Raw genomic sequence first — 16,209 nt, 5'->3', positions numbered from 1 at the left:
CAGCCCAGAGCCCGACGCGGGGCTCGAACTCACGGAGCCCGCGAGATCATGACCTGGCTGAAGTCAGACGCTTAACCCACTGCGCCACCCAGGCGCCCCTGTAAATTGCCTTTTAAACTTTTGTATTATACACACACATTTTTATATAGCTGTAAAGCTTATTTTTATCTAATTGTGATAAGCATTTTATCTTGTTCTTTAATTTTAAGGTACCATAAATAAACTGTTCATACATTTCTAAATGTTATTTAATATTCTAATAAAAAAACACAAGAATGGTTAATTGCTTTTTTTTCTCCCCAAAATAAATACCTTTGTGCATATGGATTTTCCTGTTTTTGTATTGCTTTAGTATCAGTTTCAAAGAGAAATTTGAAAGAGTAGGATTTTAGGTCAAGGAGTCATGGCTGTTTTTTAGATAATTCTTGGTATATAACTAGGTCTGCAGGTCTTGTTCTATGTAGATTTGAGGTTTACTGCAGTTTATATTGCTATCTAAACAAGAGTAATACCAGGTTATGTGTAATTCTAAGGTCTAACTGTTTAGCTTTTAAGCTTCTCAATGGTTTCCCTTAAGAAAGTGATGATACTGTGGGTTTTTTTGTTCAAAAATTGATGTTTGTTATCTGTATCTTCTGTTCTTGATTACTTTAGAACACTAAATGTGCATTTAGTGTAATTAAATAAGATTTTTTTCACAAATACTGCTTTTTATAGGTGGGGAAACAGGATTTCCTTGAGATAGCATGCTCTTGGAGATAGCCCTAAGAGTAATTAGACTCTTGAGACCTGCATTAACTTCTTTTTTTGCAAGTTTTAAATATCAATATCAATAGAATTACTGAATCAAAAAAATTTTTTTTGTAGGTTATTAGATTTTTTGGAGCTGCATTTCAAATATAGAAATTTAAAGTTAGGAAAATACAGAGGCATCTCAGTGGTTCATTCGGTTAAGTGTGTGATTTTGATATCGGCTCAGGTCGTGATCTCACACTTGTGAGATCAAGCCCTGTCTTGGGCTCCTTGCTGAGTGCAGAGCCTGCTTGGGATTCTCTCTCTCTGTCTCTCTCTACCCTGCCCCCATGTGTGCTTTCTCTTTCTTTCAAAATAACTAAATAAACTTAAAATCAGGAAAATATATTTCTAGTTAAACCTTGCACCCTATTTTTGGCACAAAAAATTTGGTCAGAGTTACTGTGCGTATTGTTGGTCTATTTTCATTTCCACTTAGAGCACCATAGCTGACTGGAAAGTGTGAAACACCTGAGTTTGAACTCTCTTTTTCCATTTGCCAGCTGTGAGGCTTTGAGTTACCTGCTCAACCTGTCTGAGCCTCAGATTCCTCATCTGTAGATGGGAAGTATTGAATCTTTACAGTGGTTATGAAGAATAAATCAGATAAAGGATACTTGACAACATATGTTTATATTAAATAATGTATATTTCTGTTTGAAATGGTGGTCTCCTTTTGTTAGATATTCAATGTCTAAATACTTGTTCTTCAGACAGATCGTTTAAGTATATTTCAGTGTGCTTTTCATAGTTGAAGTTGTATTTGTTTTTGTTTTTAAAGAGAGCACCCAAGAGACTTGGGGATTTTTTTTTTTTAAGCAAAGAGTATTAATAATTTGTCATATAGAAAATGTATGTTTGTTACCAGGCTTTAGGTTTTCTGCTGAATTGTTTCAAAATTAGTCCATTCCCTCTAGAGTTGGTACCTAGTTGTCTTCATGGTATTAGTTATAATAATTTCCAAGTTTACCAAATAGAAGTATGGGTCCTTAAAGAAGTCAGTGAGTGATTAGTTTTCCTGTAATGCAAAAAACACGGTTTGTTATACTGACTTTTAAAGACAGCATTACTCCAACACTTTTCCATATTCATACTTGGAATTTAAGATTTGGTCAGTGTCTTATTAGAGTTTTCAGGTGTCAAATTCACTTAAATTTTTTTTTTTTTTTCCTATTCAGTGGTGGAAGTAAATGTTAGAGTATTATCACTACTTGATTTTAATGTGTTATTCCCTTATGGGCACACCTTGATGAGTTTTATTACTTTGTTTTATTTACAGATTGTATTTAATTTGTCATGTCAGCCAATAAAGCTCCAATTCTGTCATTTCTTGTTTTAGAGAAAACAAAACAACCCTTTCTCCCCCTGCCTAGGGAGTTTGTATTTTCCTCCCTCTCTTACTGTTTTTGTTTAAAGTGTGTCTGGAAGAATTCCAGAACCTAAAAGAATAAAATACTATATTAGGTGAATTCTCCAGCCAGCAGAAACCATCTTATCTCAAATTGCTAGTTATGCTGGTTTCTCCTTTCTTCCCACCATCACCTTTTGAGGGTGGATAAACTCTGCTACTCAAAACTATCTGGCAGCTTCATAAGCATGCTTATTAATGGAGTGGGTACATTTAAGAGATGAGATTTTCTTCTGTGTTGAATGATGAAGCCATTTTCATGGATTTTTTTCTCTAACTCTTCAGATTTATATTTCCTTTTAAGAGCAAAGGAATATTTTTCTTAAAAATAAGAATAAATAGTTACATTAATTAGTAACAATAAAAAACCCATCTCAAATATATTTGGGGGTAGGTCACTTGTTTTAAAGAATAACATTTTTTGAAAGAGATTCTCTTCAAGATTTCTTGTTTAATTTTATACTGCCATAAAAATTTTTTTTTTTTTTTTTTTTGGTGGGGAAAATAACTTCCATAAAGGCTTCTTTTGGGGAGGAGGGGAGGGAAGGGGCAGTAATTGAGTTGAAAGAGAAATAAATAAATTTTGAGGGTGTACTATATGACAGACACTGTTAGAGATACATGTGGTGAACAGGACAGACCAGGTTTAACACTTTTGGAACTGATGGTTTAGTGGGGCAAGATAGATAATAAAAAAGGGAACAAGTAAAAATATGATTTGAGAGTGGGAAGTGCTATGAAGGAAATTAAACAGTGTAAAGTGCTATCAGTGACTGGTATGGAGGATGGGGTAATGCTGTGTTAGGTAAGAATGGTCATGTAAGAGTTTTTACAAAAGGTGACTCTAGGGATCAGGTCTTTTTCCAGGTCCTGAAGATGATCAAGATTGGTATAGACAAGGATTAAAAGAGTAAGTGAACCGATGAGTGAGCTTTATGAGTTAAATTGGAGAGATTGACAGGGGCAAAATCATGAAGGACCTTGTGGAGATTATGGAAAAGATTTTGGTTTTCCTTTGCACAAGGAATAAAATGTACTGGAAGGATTTTAGTGGGATAATTGGTATGATTTTTCTGTTTGAAAGAGCACTTTGGCCATTGTATAGAGGACTGTAGGTATAAGACAGGGAGACCCGTTAGGGGATTATCAAAAGTATGCTTTTTTTTTTTCAAATTAAATTTTATTTTCTTAAGTTTATTTATTTTGAGAGCGAGTGAGCGTGAGTGGGAAAGGGCCAGAGAGAAAGGAAGAGAGAGAATCCCAAGCAGGCTCTGTGCTGTCAGCACAGAGACCAATGCGGGGCTTGAACTCATGAACCCTGAGATCATGACCTGAGCTGAAATCAGGAGTCGGATACTTAATGAACTGAGCCACCTGGGTGCCCCTATCAAAAGTGTTCTTGGTCAGAGAATACTGGATAACCTGGCTTAAGAAGTGTGACAGAGGAAAGGAAAAGAAATGGAAATAATTTGAGAGGTATTTTGGAGGTAAAATCTATACCATTTGCTAATGGATTGGATATGGCGATTTGAGATAAGGGAGGAATATCTTTAGCAATAATGTTGTGTAATACTATCCTCTAAGGCAAGTAAATCTATAGTATTAGCAAGTTGATTGTTGAATCAGCAAGTTGAAGAGTATAACTTAGAAAGGTAAAGCCTTAAATCATTAAGCAGGAAAATATAAGGTTAATAAACAGTGGTTTGGTTTATTTAATTCAGTGGCCAACTGACAGGCTAGGAATCACTAGAAAACATGTAGGGCATTCATACTTTGCCAGAAAGTGTACCTTTGGGACAAATAACCTGTCTGGAACTAAAAAGCCTTGGAGAGTCTTATAAAATAATAAATGTCAGGTTTAATGGAATGACCATGAATGCCATTAAGTGATTTTCTTTAGAGATAGAGCTCTTTATTCCAAGGTAAATGTTTTTAAAGTGGAACAGCCCTTAGGTGAAAGTAGGTATGGTATATAACATAATGATAGGTAAAGATGAGCTTTAATAGATTAAGATGGTCTTTTTGAGAATTGAAACATTCTAATACCAAGAATTTGAACTCATTGGGTGTCAGTTGTGAGATCTGGATCTGATTTTTGCTACTTACTTCCGTTGTTAGATCTCTACCTCTGAGGCTTAGGTCCCCCAGCCATAAGATAGGCACCTACTAGAAGAAAGCATTTAGTAATTCGAGGTTCTGAATGGAATGTACAAAAGTAAGGTTAATATGATAGCAGCCTTCTTTATCTCAAGACCACCAAGTTTTGTTTTACTTTCCTTATGAAAAGTAGGCAATTGAAGGGTTTAGTTGTGTTACTTTCTTATTCAGGGAGATTGTAGCAATTCTTTCTTTCCTTTTTTTTTTTTTTTTTTTAAATATTTATTGTCAAGTTAGCTAACGTACATTGTATACAGTGTGCTCTTGGTTTCGGGGGTAGATTCCCGTGCTTTATTGCTTACATACAACATCCAGTGCTCATCCCAACAAGTGCCCTCCTCAGTGCCCATCACTCATTTCCATCTCTGCTCTGTCCCCCCCCCCCCCCCCCCAACTCTCAGTTTGTTCTCTGTATTTAAGAGTCTTTTATGTGTTTGCCTCCCTCTCTGTTTGAAACAATTTTTTCCCCTTACCTTCCCCCATGGTCTTCTGTTAATTTTCTCAAGTTCCACCTATGAGTGAAAACATATAATATCTCTTTCTCTGACTGACTTGCTTCACTTAGCATAATACCTTCCAGTTCCATTCGTGTCATTGCAAATGGCAGGATTTCATTCTTTCTCTTTGCCAAGTAGTATTCCATTGTATATATAAACCACATCTTCTTTATCCATTCATCAGTTGATGGACATTTGGGCTCTTTCCATGATTTGGCTATTGTTGAAAGTACTGCTATTAATATTGGGGTATAAATGGCCCTATGAATTAGCACTCCTGTATCTTTTGGATAAATTTCTAGTAGTGCAGTTGCCTAGGTCATAGGATAGTTCTATTTTTAATTTTTTGAGGAACCTCCACACTTTTCCAGAGAGGCTGCACCAGTTTGTGTTCCCACCAGTAGTGCAAAAGAGATCCTCTCTGTGCATCCTTGCCACCATCTGTTGTTTCTTGAGTTAATTTTAGCCACTCTGACAGGTGTGAGGTGGTATCTCATTGTGGTTTTGATTTGTATTTCGCTGATGATGAGTGATGTTAAGCATCTTTTCTTGTGTCTGTTGGCCATCTGGATGTCTTCTTTGGAAAAGTGTCTATTCATGTCTTCTGCCCACTTCTTCACTGAATTATTTTTCATGTGTTTAGTTTGATAAGTTCTTTATAGATTTTGGATACTAACCCTTTATCCATAAGTCATTTGCAAATACCTTCTTCCATTCTGTCGGTTATCTTTTAGTTTTGTTGATTGTTTCCTTTGCAGTGCAGCTTTTTATCTTGAGGGGGTCCCAATAGTTAATTTTTGCTTTTATTTCTCCTGCCTTCAGAGACGGGTTGAGTAAGAAGTTGCTGCGGTTGAGGTCAAAGAAGTTGTTGCCTGTTTTCTCTTCTAGGGTTTTGATGGTTTCCTGTCTCACATTTAGGTCTTTCATCCATTTTGAGTTTGTTTTTGTGTATGGTGTAAGAAAGTGGTCCAGTTTCATTCTTCTGCATGTGTTGTCCAGTTCTTCCAGCACCATTTGCTGAAGAGACTGTCTTTATTCCATTGGATACTCTTTCCTGCTTTGTCAAAGATTAGTTGGGCATGTATTTGTAGGTCCAGTTCTGTGTTCTCTGTTCTATTCCATTGGTCTACGTGTCTGTTTTGTGCCAATACTGTACTGTCTTGATAATTACAGCTTTGTAGTAGAGGCTAAAGCCTGGGATTGTGATGCCTCCACTTTAGTTTTCTTTTTCAACATTACTTTGGCTATTCGGGGTCTTTTGTGGTTCCATATAAATTTTACAATTGTTTGTTCTAGCTTTGAGAAGAATGCCGGTGCGATTTTGGTTGGGATTGAATGTGTAGATTGCTTTGGGTAGTATTGACATTTTAACTATATTTGTTCTCCCAATCTATGAGCATGGAATGTTTTTCCATTTCTTTGTGTCTTCAGTTTCTTTCATAAGTTTTCTATAGTTTTCAGCATACAGATCTTCTACATCTTTGGTTAGGTTTATTCCTAGGTATTTTATGGTTCTTGGTGCAATTGTAAATCGGCTCAATTTCTTGATTTCTCTTTCTGTTGCTTTATTGTTGATGTATAGAAATGCAGCTGATTTCTGTACATTGATTTTGTATCCTGTGACTTTGCTGAATTCACATATCAGTTCTAGCAGCTTTTTGGTGGAGTCTTACGGGTTTTCCATGTAGAGTATCATGTCATCTGCGAAAAGTGAAAGTTTGACTTCTTTGCCAATTTGGATACCCTTTATTTCATTCTGTTGTCTGCTGAGGCTAGGACTTCCAACACTATGTTAAACAACAGTGGTGAGAGTGCATTCCTGCCGTGTTCCTGTCATGTTCCTGATCTTGGGGAAAACTCTGGTTTTCCACATTGAGGATGATATTGGCTATGGGCTTTTCATGGGCTTTTTATGATATATGTTCCTTCTATCCCGATTTTCTTGAGGGTTTTTATTAAGAAAGGATGCTGTATGTTGTCAGATGCTTTTTCTGCACCTGTTGATAGGATCATATGGTTCTTATCCTTTATTCTATTAATGTGATGTATCACATGGATTGATTTGCAAGTATTGAACCAGCTCTGCAGCCCAGGAATGAATCCCACTTGATCATGGTGAATAATTCTTTTAATATACTGTTGAGTTCGATTTGCAAGTATCTTGTTGATAATTTTTTCATCCATGTTCCTGAGTGATATTGGCCTGTAATTGTCCTTTTTAGTGGGTTCTCTGGTTTGGGAATCACTGTAATGCTGGCTTCATAGAATGAGTCTGGAAGCTTTCCTTCCGTTTCTGTTTTTTTGGAACAGCTTGAGAAGATAGAGATTTAACTCTGCTTTAAATGTCTGGTAGAATTCCCCTGGGAAGTCATCCCAGGACTTTTATTTGTTGGGAGATTTTTGATAACTGATTGAATTTCTTTGTTGGTTATGGGTCTTTTCAAATTTTCTATTTCTTCCTGTTTGAGTTTTGGTAGTGTGTGGGTATCTAGGAATTTGTCCATTTCTTCCAGGTTGTCCAGTTTGTTGGCATGCTTTTTCATAGTATTCTCTAATGTATTTCTGTGGTGTTGGTTGTGATCGCTCCTCTTTCATTTGTGATTTCATCTATTTGGGTTCTCTTTTCTTTTTGAGAATTCTGGCTAGGGGTTTATCAGTTTTGTTTATTTTTCCAAAAAACCAGCTCTTAAATTCATTGATCCGTTCTGCTGGTTTTTTTTTTTTTTTTATTCTATATTATTTATTTCTGCTCTACTCTTTATTATTTCTCTTCTTCTGCTGGCTTTGGGGTTTCTTTGCTGTTGTGCTTCTAGTTCCTTTAGGTGTATGGTTAGATTTTGTGTTTGAGATTTTTCTTGTTTCTTGAGATAGGCCTGGATGGCAATGTATTTTCCCCTTAAGACTGCCTTTGGACTGTCATGTTTTCATTTTCATTTGCTTTCGTATATTTTTAAATTTCTTCTTTAATTGCTTGGTTCTTTTTCTGAAGAAATGTTCTTTAACCTCCATGCATTTGGGGGTTTTCCAAATTTTTTCTTGTGGTTGATTTTAAGTTTCATAGCATTGTGATCTGAAAATATGCATGGTATGATCTCAATTCTTTTATATTTATTGAGGGCTATTTTGTGACCCAGTATATGATCTATCTTGGAGGATGTTCCATGTGCACTTGAGAAGAATGTGTATTCTGCTTTTGGATGAATAGTTCTTAATATATCTGTCAAATCCATCTGGTCCAGTGTATCATTCAAGGCCATTATTTCTTTATTGATTTTCTGCCTAGAGGATCTGTCCATTGTTGTAAGTGGAGTATTAAGGTCCCCTGCAATTACTGTATTCTTACCAATAAGATTGCTTATGTTTGTGATTAATTGATTTATATATTTGGGTGCCTCCAAGTTGGGGGTGTAAACATTTGTGATTGTTGACTTATCTTGATGGATAGACCCTGTAATTATGATATAATGCCCTTTTTCATCTCTTGTTACAGCCTTTAGTTTAAAATCTAGTTTGTCTAAGTATGGCTACTCCAGCTTTGTTTTGACTTCCAGTAGCATGATAATGGTTCTCCATCTTCTCACTTTCAATCTGAAGGTGTTTTCAGGTCTAAAATGAGTCTCATAGATAGCATATAGATGGATCTTTTTTTTTTTATCCATTCTGATACCCTGTATCTTTTGATTGCAGCATTTAATTCATTTACATTCAGCATTATTGAAAGATACGGATTTAGAGTCATTGTGTTATCTGTAGGTTTAATGCTTGTGGTGATGTCTCTGGTCCCTTGTGGTCTTTGTAGCATTCCACTCACAGAGTCCCCATTAGGATCTCTTGCAGGGCTGGTTTAGTGGTCATGAACTCCTTAATTTTTTGTCTGGGAACCTTTATCTCTCCGTCTATTCTGAATAACAGCTTTGCTGGATAAAGGATTCTTGGCTGCATATTTTTCCTATTCAGCACATTGAATATTTCCTGCCCCTCCCTTCTGGCCTGCCAAGTTTCAGTGGACAGGTCTGCTACTACCCTTATGTGTCTACCCTTGTAGATTAAGGGCTGTTTGTGTCTGGCTGCTTTCAGAATTACCTTTTTATCTTTGTATTTTGCCAATTTCACTATGAAATGCCTTGGAGAAGACTTATTCTTGTTGAATCTGAAGGGAGTTCTTTGTGCCTCCTGGATATGGATGTCTGCCTCCTTCCCCAACTTAGAGACGTTCTCAGCTATAATTGTGTTCAAATAAACCTTCTGCCCCCTTTTCTTGCTCTTCTTTTGGAATTCTTATATGGATATTACTACGTGTCATTGAATCACTTCGTTCTCTAATTCTCCCCTTGTGGTATGGTATTTTCTTATCTCTTTCTTGGCTTCATCGTTTTCCATAATTTTATCTTCTATTTCACTTATTCTCCCCTCTGCTTTCTCCATCCTTGATGTCACTGCGTCTGGTTTATTTTGAACCTCATTTACAGCATTTCTGAATTCATTGTGACTATTCCTTAGTTCCTTGATCTCTGCAGCAATAGATTCTCTGCTGTCTTCTACACTTTTTTCAAGCCCAGCTATTAATCTTATGACTATTAATCTAAAATCTCTAGCTGTCATTTCTTCCTCTCTTGTCATTTCTTCCTAGAATTTCTTTTGAGGAGAATTCTTCCATTTTTTCATTTTGGGTAGTTTTCTGTACCTTATGTGTTTTAAAAGCTTATTATGTGTCCTACATCTGGAAGCACTATTATATTAAAATGGGGTCATACACTATCCAGGGCCTGGTCCTTTAGGAGGTGTTTTTGGAGTGTGTTGAGTGCTGTCTGTTGTTGTGACTCTGGGTGCTTTATCTTCCTACTTGTAGTGGTGGTTTGGGCCTTCCACCAGGTAAGCTTTGATTTGTTCATCGAAGTAGCCCTGGAAAAAATTTAAAAAAAAGAAAAAGGGGGGTGTGGTAGAAGAAGGCTATCCCATACAAAAAGAGAAATGACGGGTAGAGAAAAAGAAAACAAACAAAAAAAAAGTTGACCAGGCAGAGAATCAGAGAAACTATATGGCTTAATCCAGACAGAGAGAGAGAGAGAGAGAGAGAGAGAGAGAGGAAAATAAAGAAGGAGATACAGAAGAGGTGTAAAAAGAATAGATTAAAAATGTCTGCTTAAACAACTCAATAACCTTAGTAACCAGAATAGAGAGGGGAAGGAATAAGCAGAAGAAAAGAAAGAAGGAAAAAGATACATATTATCTTATATGTATATATAAAATAAGAATTGCAAGAATCAAATCAGAAAATGCAAAAATGCTGGACTGGTATCTGATGGTGCCTTGGAACTGGTGGCAGTGCTGGTCTGGAGGAGGGTCTGTCTGGTCTGGTCATTGTCAATCTTGCTCAGGTAGACATGCAGTTACCAGGCCCAGAGGGGTGTGGTTTGGTGTAGGTGGTCCCGCCTCCACTGTGGGCCCCTCATCCGTTCCCTGAAGCCCCACCTTGTTGGTGATGGGGAGAAAAATGGCGATATCCCAGTCTCTTTCCCCCTGGACCGGGTGTCCCAAACCACTCTGTTCAGGCCATCCTCACTGTGCTGGGCAAGTGTGCTCCACAGTCTCCTGCACCTCCAGAGTGCTTGGCTGGGATTCAAACCCCGATATCTTAAAGGATCCCGCTCCAAGTGCCCTGGTTCTGGGGAAGTGCCACTCCAGAAGCCAACAAAGGGCCTCTGGCTCCTCACAGTGCTAGGCGGGCATGAGTGAGCAGGTTTGTTGGACGTCTTAAAGGATCCTGCTCTGCGCCCCAGTTCTGGGGTAGCACTACTCTGCTCAGCTGGTAAGGGGCCTCTGGTTGGCAGGAACCTGCAGAGTCTTTTGTTCTTGGAATGGCTTTTTGCCTTCTTCCCACAGCATTCAAGGGAGAGGATTGTTGTCTCTGACTGTGCCTCTGAGCTGGCTACGGAGACTGGGGCTGGCTCCCCTCCTCCCCAGGTGCGTGCACAGGGTGGCTCCAGTCTGGAGAAAGCCCTGCCACCCTAGAATGAGGTAGAAATTGGTTCCTTCTTTTTTTTCTGTTCCCAGGTCTGTGGTTTTTCTCTTGTCCAAATACAGTCCTACGTTTCCACAGCCTCCCTTTCTCTTCCTTTTGTCTTTCCACCGAGGGGAAACCTCCCGTCTGTGCCTGTGCCACCCGTTTTATCTCTCCTAGTTTGCAATCACACACCTATAGCCTGCCTAGTTGTCCCATGGGTCCCTGGAGATGTTTCTGTCACTGTAGCCCAGATTCCTGGAATTCCCAGTCTTCTGGCCTTAATATTGCTGTGTTTGAGGGATGAGGGAACTTTGGGTCCCCCTACTTCTCCACCATGTTGACTCCTCCCCTGGAGATTATAGCAATTCTAAAGGCATTTGCAAAGTACAGCTCTTAGAAAATCATTAAAAAATACTGCTTGTTGAAAGAGATTTATGACAGCCCCAAATTTGTCAAGTGGCATTGGCAGGCAATAGCTCAAATTCTGTGAAACATCTAACTCAGATATCCACATACTGTTATTGGTAGGTGTTATTTTGAATTGTTAAAACTAAAAATTGATCATTTTTGGTGATTTCTATCTGTATAAAGGTCTGGCTTAAGAGCTGTATGTGATGAATAGGCTATACTATGTACAAAAGTTATATATATAAAATAATGTAACTTTTTTTATTACATTAAAAATGTGACCTTTGGAGTTGTCATTTCATGATCAGTTTTATAATTGTTTCAGACTCAGAGGTTATAGGACAGTTTATATAAAATATGGAAAGGTGGGGTGCCTGGGTGGCTCGTTTGAGTGTCAGACTCTTGACCTTGGCTCAGGTCGTGATCCCAAGGTCATGGGATTGAGCGTTTTACACTTGAGTGTCGAGCTTGCTTGAGATTCTCTCTCTCTCTCTCTCTCTCTCTCTCCCTCCCTCCCTCCCTCCCTCCCTCCCTCCCTCCCTCTCTCCCTCTCTCCCTCTCTCCCTCTCCCCCCCTCCCTCCCTCCCTCCCTCCCTCTCCTCCTCTCCCTCTCCCTCTCCCTCTTTCTCTCTCCTTCTGCCTGTCTCCCCTGCTTGTAAGTGCGTGCGCTTCTCTCTCTAAAAAAAAAAATGCAGAAAGGAATGCTTAATTTTCTTTTATGTTCTGAATACTTGGAAAATTTTATTTTTTTTAATGTTTACTTATTTTTGAGGGAGAGAAAGAGAGCATGAGCAGAGGAGGGGCAGAGAGAGAGGGAGACACAGATCCAAAGCAGGCTTCAGGCTCTGAGCTGCCAGCACAGAACCCAGTGTGGGGCCCGAACCCACGAACTGTGAGATCATGACCTGAGCCAGACACTTAACCTACTGAGCCACCCAGGCACCCCTGAATACTTGGAAAATCTTAAAAGGTACCTATACTTAATGATTTTGGTAGTAAAAACTATATTTAGTGCTTGTGACTATTTTCATTTTTTATTAATTTTTAGAATTATTAAATTTATATTGGAACAGATTCACGAAGTACAAAATTCTGATCTTAGAGAAAAAGTTTTAAGTCTTTCACTATTATGATGTTTGCTATGGTTTTTTTCATATATGACTTATGTGAACATTTCCTTCTCTTCCTGTTTTACTGAGTGTTTTTATCATGAAAAGGTGTTGAATCTTGTCAAGTGTTTTTTCTGCATCAGTTGTGATGCTTATGTATTTTTCCTTCATTTTATTAATGTGATGTATTACATTGATGGATTTACCTGTATTGAACTAGTCTTTCATTCTAGGAGTAACTCCAGTTGTCATGGTGTTTCTTTTATGAAGGCCATGCAGCAGAAGATCTATAAGATATTTGGTGGGACAGACCTAAGATTTTCTTCCTCCTCCCTGCTCCTGCCACTCTACTCTCCCTTCCCCTTTCCCTTCCTTCCCCTTCCCTTTTCCCTTCCTTCCCCTTCTTCCCTTTTTCCTTTCTTTTCCTTTCTTTTCCTTTCTTTTCCTTTCTTTTCCTTTCTTTTCCTTTCCTTTCCTTTCCTTTCCTTTCCTTTCCTTTCCTTTTTCTTTTTCTTTTTCTTTTTTCTTTTCTGTTTATTTATTTTGCGAGAGAGTGCTGGTGAGCGAGGGGAAGGGCAGAAAGAGAGGGAGACAGAAGAGAATCCCAAGCAGACTTCGTACTGTCAGTGCAGAGCCGGACGCAAGACTCAAACTCACAAACCCCGAGATCATGATCTAAGCTGAAATCAGAGAGCTTAGTCGACTGTGCCCCTGGAAAACTTATTTCTTATTATTTGCTTTTTTTTTTTCTTTCTGAGTTGTGGATTACAAAACAATTCTAACTTAATAGAACATTCCATTTATATTCTCATAAATGAGCAATACTCCTCCATGTATAGCTCCCACTTATGAGAAGTTTAGTGTGGTCATATTTCAAGGCTACTTTGCAGTAAACTTTATTTTACTTGCTACAATTTGTGAATAAAGATTCTGATTCTGTAGTTTACTTGCCATGTGAGCCAAATGACTTTAGGGTTCAAGTTTTTATCTTTTTTTTCCCCCCCAATCTTAATCTTTTGGGTATAGAAAGAACATGGATATTGTGCAGGCCAGAAAGACCTGGATATAAATTCCAGCTGCTCCTCTTGACTAATGGTCTTGAATAAATTAACTAATCTCCAAGTCTCAGTTTCCACATCTATAAAATGAGAGATAAAATATCCCAGGGGGCTATATATTAGGGTTATGTGAGATACCACATGTAAATTCTCTGGTATGGAATTTAACTTTGTTGAATTGTTGATCTGCAGTAAATGTTAGCTTCCTCTTCCCTGAAACCAAATGAAATGGTGGGTGTGAAATAGCTTTGTGAAGTGTACATAAATAAACAGAAATCATTAACATTGTTTTCTCTTTCAGAATTTGGCATTAATAGCATAGTTTATAATCTCAATATTATTAATATGCTTGCTTAGGTCCTTATGTGATAGGAACGTGCTAAGTTTTGGTGATCTTAAAGATTTGTATTTGTTCTTGCTCCAGAACTTTGAAAGCCCTTAGAGAAATCCTGAAGCAAACTCAAATGATTTGTTAAACGTATAGTTGGCTAATTTTTAGTCCAGTTTGAATTCTAGGACTGATTCTTAGTGTTAGTACCCATATATATGAAAACCAGATCCACATTTTACCTTCTTTTTATAATATCCAGGCCCTTCCACTTTGCCCTACTCCTCCTTTTCCCCAGTAAGAACTTTGAATCTCATGGGATTTATAGCATAACACATACCCTCGCTTTATCATGTTTTAGTGTTTCTAGTTGGATTGGCTGTGATAATGACCTTATTAGTATATATAACTACATGTCTAAATTAAGTTTTGCGTGTGAGTTAAGAGGGTCAAGGACTTGAAATAATTTAGCACCTAGGAAACGTACTACAGTCTAGTTTAGAGAGATAGTGATGATTTCTGGAAGTGTTTTTACACAAAGAACATTTAAATATTATTTATCATATATTCATTAAACATTCATGTGCATAGTACTTTCTGGGAACTCAAGGAATGTAAAAGGAGTATGCTTTCTCTGGTCCTGAGTTTCTTGCCTTCCAGAGTAGTCTAGTTAGAATTCAAAACAACTCAAATACTGAAATGTCAGACGTTTAAGCAATTTATATGCAAAATATTACCAATAATATGTGCTATAAAAGTCACAGACTTTGTCCTGTTTCATACAAAGTATGGTGAATTTTTGTTTCCTTACCTGAAAAGTAGAAACACAAAAAATATACCCTGTAGGGTCATTGTGATGTTTAAATGAGATTAGATATGTAAGACCCAGCTGTATTCTTTCTGCAGATAGGTATGTTTTTCATTGAAAAAGTAATGGTATATTGTAAAATAGTATATTTGAAACAGTAATGGCATATTGTAAAAAAAAAAAAAAATGCAGACAGAACAAAATGATTTGTTAAACAAATAGTTGGCCGATTTTTAGTCCAATTTGAATTCTCACTTGAGACCATAAGTTCTTCTCTGTGTACCAAGCACAGTTTTGAGTATTTTCCAATAATTACTCTGTGTACATATACAGTTATAGTTCTATAACTTCTGGGAACATTATCTGCATTGTCTTGTATACTGCTTTTTTTTATTTACAAATAGATTTTGGCAATCTTTCCTAGATATTATATACATTGTTTTATTTTTCTTAATGATTGCTTAGCATTCTTTTGTTTGAGTGTATAATAACATAACCTGTGTCTTCCTCCAGCACTCATTTAATGTGTTTATTTAAAATATGTTAATTCATAACTTTCCTCTCCTTAGAGTCAACTCAGTATCCAGAAAATCCATCCTCCCAAGAAGAAGGGACAGAAAGAAACATCTCTTTGTAAGAAAGGCTTGATTGTCCCATGAACCAGACAGCAGAAAACCGATTGGGGTGCAGCAGGACTTCAGAGCCAGATATAAGGCTCAGAAAAGGGCACCAACTTGATGGTACAAGGAAAAGTGATAATGACAACCACCAAGGAAATTTGGAGCCTATTTTAGAGGCATCTGTTCTTTCTTCGTATCATAAAAAAGTAAGTTAAAGGGGGAAGGATGGTAAGTAAAACAAAGTTTATGGGAATGTGGTTGGAAGGAGGATATTAAAAAAAATGTATGGGACATTGCTGGAGAGAGGATGGGGTTTTGAAAAGGAATCTTGAGCATATTTGTTTTTGTTTTTGTTCAAGATGATTTGAAGTCCCATTTTTAAATTGGCTAGGTATTCTTTGATTTTACAATCCTTTTCTGCTGACACTTAAAATCATACTTTATCTGCTTTATTTTGTTTGAGAAGGGAAATGGGTTTTTGTAGTTACTATTTAGTCTTTATAATTCAACTTTATTTTATTATTTATTTTTTAATTTTTAAAAATGTTTTATGTATTTTTGAGAGAAAGAGAGCAAGCAGATGAGGGGTAGAGAGAGAGAGGGAGACACAGAATCCGAAGCAGGCTCTAAGCCCTGAGCTGTCTGCACAGAGCCCTACGTGGGGCTTGAACCCATGACCGTGAGAGCATGACCTGAGCCGAAGTTGGTTGCTTAACTGACTGAGCCACCCAGACACCCATAAACTGTATTTTAGTTACGACATTATCATTTAAATTTTGAGAAATTCTAACTCTGTGCTGGAAATGCTTCTCCAAATATGGTTTATCTCCAGTGCATACCTTGGGAGTCATTAGAATTCTGGGAACAGAAGGTAGGTTTTAATCTTTCCTTTTACTTCCCAGAGAAAAGAGCAGCTTTTAAATTATTTAAGCACATCTACCTAGAGAGCGAAGGCATAAGTGTTTGTGAACAGCATCAGAAAGTCCTTATTATAGGGGCACCTGGCTAGCTCAGTTGGTT

At 37.5% G+C, this 16,209-nt stretch overlaps 1 protein-coding gene across 4 annotated transcripts in view; it reads left to right on the top strand.

The window, feature by feature from the left end:
* Positions 1–16,209, top strand: part of ADIPOR2 (adiponectin receptor 2) — a 79,690-nt gene that overhangs the window by 26,167 nt on the left and 37,314 nt on the right. For 3 of the 4 annotated variants that reach the window (XM_047866675.1, XM_047866672.1, XM_047866674.1), the window contains exon 2: positions 15,139–15,395. In XM_047866675.1, the coding sequence (XP_047722631.1) occupies positions 15,225–15,395 (171 nt within the window). In that variant the 5' untranslated portion in view covers positions 15,139–15,224. Of the gene's footprint in view, positions 1–12,097; positions 12,237–15,138; positions 15,396–16,209 lie in introns of those variants that run through there. The other variant, XM_047866676.1, reaches the window with a different exon arrangement.

The sequence above is a fragment of the Prionailurus viverrinus genome, chromosome B4 (assembly GCF_022837055.1).
Source record: "Prionailurus viverrinus isolate Anna chromosome B4, UM_Priviv_1.0, whole genome shotgun sequence".
In the NCBI taxonomy this organism is placed as follows: domain Eukaryota; kingdom Metazoa; phylum Chordata; class Mammalia; order Carnivora; family Felidae; genus Prionailurus; species Prionailurus viverrinus.
Note: the sequence above shows the minus strand (reverse complement) of the source record. Positions and strands in the feature narration are given on the sequence as shown.